Below are 6,000 nucleotides of genomic sequence, written 5' to 3'. Positions count from 1 at the left end.
CCTCCAAGGTAGAGGAAACCTCCTCCTCCAAGGTAGAGGAAACATCCCCCTCCACCTCCAAGGTAGAGGAAACATCCCCCTCCAAGGTAGAGGAAACCTCCTCCTCCAAGGTAGAGGAAACCTCCTCCTCCAAGGTAGAGGAAACCTCCTCCTCCTAGGTAGAGGAAACATCCACTTCCTCCTCCAAGGTGGAGGAAACCTCCTCCTCCAAGGTAGAGGAAACCTCCTCCTCCAAGGTAGAGGAAACATCCACCTCCAAGGTAGAGGGAACATGCCCCTCCCCCTCCAAGGTAGAGGAAACCTCCTCCTCCAAGGTAGAGGAAACATCCCCCTCCAAGGTAGAGGAAACATCCTCCTCCAAGGTAGAGGAAACATCCTCCTCCAAGGTAGAGGAAACATCCCCCTCCACCTCCAAGGTAGAGGAAACATCCTCCTCCAAGTTAGAGGAAACATCCTCGTCCAAGGTAGAGGAAACATCCCCCTCCACCTCCAAGGTAGAGGATACATCCTCCTCCAAGGTAGAGGAAACATCCCCCTCCAACTACAAGGTAGAGGAAACATCCCCCTCCACCTCCAAGGTAGAGGAAACATCCCCCTCCACCTCCAAGTTAGAGGGAACATCCCCCTCCACCTCCAAGGTAGAGGAAACATCCCCCTCCACCTCCAAGTTAGAGGGAACATCCTCCTCCACCTCCAAGTCCAGAGGAAACATCCCCCTCCACCTCCAATAAATCAGTCTACTGTTTCCTTCTTTCTCTAGTAATTCTCCCTGAAATGGTTTACAATGAGCTCCTGAAGTAGTTCCCATCTTTTGCTGACCCTTAATAGTCTTTGTACTAGAGCAGCATACGTTCTACCTCCAAAACCCTTCATAGTTTTACAACAAACTGATTTGCTGAAAAATGTCCTAAAATTAGCAACTGAATTGGTTCTTCGGTTGGTCCTTCGTCTTTGTAAATCCAATGTACTACACTCTGTATTGAACTTGCCCACAGTGTCCAATGTACTTCACGTGTACAAAGACCACTACAATGTACAAAGACTGCAGTGTGGTAACAAAAGCTACAGTCTTAATCTCAGTGAATTGGCAGGTAGCCCTGGCGATTAGAGCATATGGGGCAATAACCAAAAGGTTGCTTGTTTTAAATCCTCCGTTCTGCCCTGAGCCCCCACACAACTTCTCCCCAGGCACCGATGATGTGGACTTTGGTTAAGGCAGCCCCCAAACCACCTCTTTGATTCAGAGGGTTGTATGTGGAAGACACGTTTCAGTCGAATGCATTCAGTTTTGCACCTTACTTAGGTATCCCCCTATTACCTTACACCTGACTATGTATCCCCCTATTCCCTTACACCTGACTAGGTATCCCCCTATTCCCTTACACCTGACTAGGTATCCCCCTATTACCTTACACCTGACTAGGTATCCCCCTATTCCCTTACACCTGACTAGGTATCCCCCTATTCCCTTACACCTGACTAGGTATCCCCCTATTCCCTTACACCTGACTAGGTATCCCCCTATTCCCTTACACCTGACTAGGTATGCCCCTATTCCCTTACACCTGACTAGGTATCCCCCTATTACCTTACACCTGACTAGGTATGCCCCTATTCCCTTACACCTGACTAGGTATGCCCCTATTACCTTACACCTGACTAGGTATCCCCCTATTCCCTTACACTTGACTAGGTATCCCCCTATTCCCTTACACCTGACTAGGTATCCCCCTATTCCCTTACACCTGACTAGGTATCCCCCTATTACCTTACACCTGACTAGGTATCCCCCTATTACCTTACACCTGACTAGGTATCCCCCTATTCCCTTACACCTGACTAGGTATCCCCCTATTCCCTTACACCTGACTAGGTATCCCCCTATTCCCTTACACCTGACTAGGTATGCCCCTATTCCCTTACACCTGACTAGGTATCCCCCTATTCCCTTACACCTGACTAGGTATCCCCCTATTCCCTTACACCTGACTAGGTATCCCCCTATTCCCTTACACCTGACTAGGTATCCCCCTATTACCTTACACCTGACTAGGTATCCCCCTATTCCCTTACAACTGACTAGGTATCCCCCTATTCCCTTACACCTGACTAGGTATCTCCCTATTCCCTTACACCTGACTAGGTATGCCCCTATTACCTTACACCTGACTAGGTATGCCCCTATTCCCTTACACCTGACTAGGTATCCCCCTATTCCCTTACACCTGACTTAGGTATCCCCCAATTTCTTACACCTGACTAGGTATCCCCCTATTCCCTTACACCTGACTAGGTATGCCCCTATTACCTTACACCTGACTAGGTATGCCCCTATTCCCTTACACCTGACTAGGTATCCCCCTATTCCCTTACACCTGACTAGGTATCCCCCTATTCCCTTACACCTGACTAGGTATCCCCCTATTCCCTTACACCTGACTAGGTATCCCCTTATTCCCTTACACCTGACTAGGTATCCCCCTATTCCCTTACACCTGACTAGGTATCCCCCTATTCCCTTACACCTGACTAGGTATGCCCCTATTCCCTTACACCTGACTAGGTATGCCCCTATTCCCTTACACCTGACTAGGTATGCCCCTATTACCTTACACCTGACTAGGTATCCCCCTATTCTCTTACACCAGCTCTGAAGCTCTCCTCACCAGACCAATCCAAGTTTGTTTTTTAGCTCAAAGGTCATCCGGGTTATGAACATTCATCTTCTGAATGGCTCAATCCATGTCTCAATTGTCTCAAACTTAAAAAAAATATATATTCTGTAACATGTCTCCTCCCCTTGATCTACGCGGATTGAAGTGGATTCCCCTGGTCAGTCTGTGTCATGACAAGAGCAGGGGTTCCTGTATGAGCCTGTATGTAAAACCTTTAATGTTTATCTGATGTAGATTAAGAACTGCGATCATTTAACCACAGGAAAATATATGGAACTCCTCCTTGATGCTGATTGTGCTAAGTGGTGAGGAGAGTGTGTGTGTGTGTGTGTGTGTGTGTGTGTGTGTGTGTGTGTGTGTGTGTGTGTGTGTGTGTGTGTGTGTGTGTGTGTGTGTGTGTGTGTGTGTTGAGACTATGCTGGTTGGTCCCTATAATGTGTGTGGTCTCAGGTTGTGCTGCTGTCTGACACATTCCAGTTTGACTCATCCAGGCTTGGTAGGAAGGTAACCTTACACAGAGAGAGATAATGATCCTGAGAGAGATAATGACCCTGTCTGTGACAGAGAGGAAACCCCACAGTGTTAGTCATTAATGTTATCACTATGGAACATTAAACTGTCAGCAGGAGCTACCCACACAGTCCCTGTCACGATGGGGTTTATAAATGTCTACCTACCTGTCCTCTGTCTCTCTCATCCCTCCCTTCTCATTTCACCATACAACTCTCTACCAGCTACAGGTCAGTAACATTCAGTCTCAGGTCTAGCCACAGGTCAGTCACAGGTCTAATCTCAGGTCTAGTCACAGGTCTAGTCACAGGTCAGTCACAGGTCAGTCACAGGTCTAGTCACAGGTCTAGTCACAGGTCAGTCACAGGTCTAGTCACAGGTCTAGTCACAGGTCTAGTCACAGGTCAGTCACAGGTCAGTCACAGGTCAGTCGCAGGTCAGTCACAGGTCTAGTCACAGGTCTAGTCACAGGTCTAGTCACAGGTCTAGTCACAGGTCTAGTCACAGGTCAGTCACAGGTCAGTCAGCAACAGTTAAAGAAAACGATAGGGTTGTATAGGGCTAGGGTTGTATAGGGCTAGGGTTGTATAGGGTTAGGGTTGTATAGGGCTAGGGTTGTAGAGGGCTAGGGTTGTAGAGGGCTAGGGTTGTATAGGGCTAGGGTTGTATAGGGCTAGGGTTGTATAGGGCTAGGGTTGTAAAATTCTATACTTTATACTTTACTTTCCTAAAATGTCAAGCCTAGGGTTGTTCAGGTCTGTTGCTGCCACTGTGTTCCATCAGTCAGGATGTATGAATGAGGAGATGTAAGGCAGGGATCTTTATTGAACACTGATAACTGATGTGATATCCAGTAATAACCCAGCCCGGGCAAACACACAGGAAGAATCTCTAACCCCACTAAGCTGCAGGTGGGACAGAAGATTAGCTGATTGGCTGCTGAAACTTTCTGTCCCTACTTTAATTTCACTCTCTCTCTCTCTCTCTCTCTCTCTCTCTCTCTCTCTCTCTCTCTCTCTCTCTCTCTCTCTCTCTCTCTCTCTCTCTCTCTCTCTCTCTCTCTCTCTCTCTCTCTCTCTCTCTCTCTCTCTCTCTCTCTCTCTCTCTCTCTCTCTCTCTCTCTCTCTCTCTCTCTCTCTCTCTCTCTCTCTCTCTCTCTCTCTCTCTCTCTCTCTCTCTCTCTCTCTCTCTCTCTCTCTCTCTCTCTCTCTCTCTGTGTCCCAGTCTGGTTGGTAATCCTCGTCTGAAAAAAGCCTGTTGTGGCGTGGGACTGAGAAAAGGGGGTGAGATAGACAGACAGACAGACCCAGCCTGCAGTACGGAGCCACAGCCTCGCAGCCAGGAGCCACTCAGCAAGGACCTGTCACATCACAGTACTGCAGCCCCACGGAGGACCCAGGCACCTGAAGAGCGAGAGAGAAGAACAGAGAGCAAAAGAGAGCAAAAGAGAAGAGACCAATCACAGGGTACGGCGAGGGCACCACACCACATCACACCAGACAGAAATGCAAACACCACCAAACTTTTGGAGAAACGACTAAACTTTTTTCCTCTTGATCAAAAGGAGACCTGTGCTGAGTTACACAGGACCTGATAGTTGGGTGAACAGCAGTGTTATACTGTTCTAGAGTGAGTTCTAGGGTGATCCGAGAGTGTTCCTGAGAGTTCCGGGAGAGTTCCAAGCGTGTTCTAGAGTGAGTTCTAGGGTGATCCGAGAGTGTTCCCGAGAGTTCCCGGGAGAGTTCCAAGCGTATTCTAGAGTGTTCTATACAGGGTTCTAGGGTTCTCGGGCCATAGGATCTGTGGGAACTAGAGCCAGACAGCAGGATGAGTGCCACTGAAGACATAGCAAAGGACTACTATGACTACCCTGATTGGAACATGGAGAACCCTGTGCCTACCAAGGTCCCAGCTGAGTGAGTACTGTTAACTCTTATTATTCCAGTTGTACAATCTCTGTTGTTCCAAACATTGTTGTTTCATTGTTCTCTACTACTTGTTGTGGGCTTGTGACTTGGTAATCAGTGAAATTCTCTCCCTAATCCTTTCGTTGTATCAATGTTTAAAGTGTCCACCAAGGTCCCATTCAAGTGAGTACACAGCAATGACATCTCTATGGGAGTAACTGTATTATACCATTCTGGATGACAAACCCATCCATATGAGAATTAACTTCTTGTTGTTTCATAGTTCTCTTTGACTTTTTGTGTGGGGTTATGATTTGACTGTTTTGAAATCTGCTTCATATACCCTTGGTTAAATGTTTGAATCATTAATTTGGGTGAACTGCTTCAATACGGTCAAGTCTTTAACTAGATTTGCCTCAGGTGCATAAATAATATCTCCAGACAGTACACATGGCTGAAACACAAATATCTCCAGACAGTAGACCTGGCTGAATCTTGGAGGTGATCAGTGTTATTACCTAATAGCGCCAGACAGTAGACATGGCTGAAGATTGGAGGTGATCAGTGTTATTAACTAATAGCGCCAGACAGTAGACCTGGCTGAAGCTTGGAGGTGATCGGTGTTATTAACTAATAGCACCAGACAGTAGACATGGCTGAAGCTTGGAGGTGATCAGTGTTATTAACTAATAGCGCCAGACAGTAGACCTGGCTGAAGCCTGGTGGTGATCAGTGTTATTAACTAATAGCGCCAGACATTAGACCTGGCTGAAGCCTGGTGGTGATCAGTGTTATTAACGTTCTATCTTTTCAGTGTTACTCTGAGCCTAAACGGCCTGTCTTTTCAGTGTTACTCTGAGCCTAAACGGCCTGTCTTTTCAGTGTTGCTCTGAGCCTAAACGGTCTGT

The 6,000-nt window shown here is 47.3% G+C and overlaps 1 protein-coding gene across 1 annotated transcript in view; it reads left to right on the top strand.

Moving 5' to 3' along the window:
• Positions 1-4,406: 4,406 nt before the first annotated feature.
• The window catches only part of stra6 (signaling receptor and transporter of retinol STRA6), a 104,901-nt gene continuing 103,307 nt past the window's right edge, over positions 4,407-6,000 (top strand). The window contains exon 1 of the mRNA XM_036968858.1: positions 4,407-5,101. Coding sequence (XP_036824753.1) covers positions 5,013-5,101 — 89 coding nt within the window. The 5' untranslated portion in view covers positions 4,407-5,012. The remainder of the gene's footprint in view (positions 5,102-6,000) is intronic.

This window comes from Oncorhynchus mykiss, chromosome 30, assembly GCF_013265735.2.
Source record: "Oncorhynchus mykiss isolate Arlee chromosome 30, USDA_OmykA_1.1, whole genome shotgun sequence".
NCBI classification, from domain to species: Eukaryota; Metazoa; Chordata; class Actinopteri; order Salmoniformes; family Salmonidae; genus Oncorhynchus; species Oncorhynchus mykiss.
This window is presented reverse-complemented; position numbering and strand designations above follow the sequence as displayed.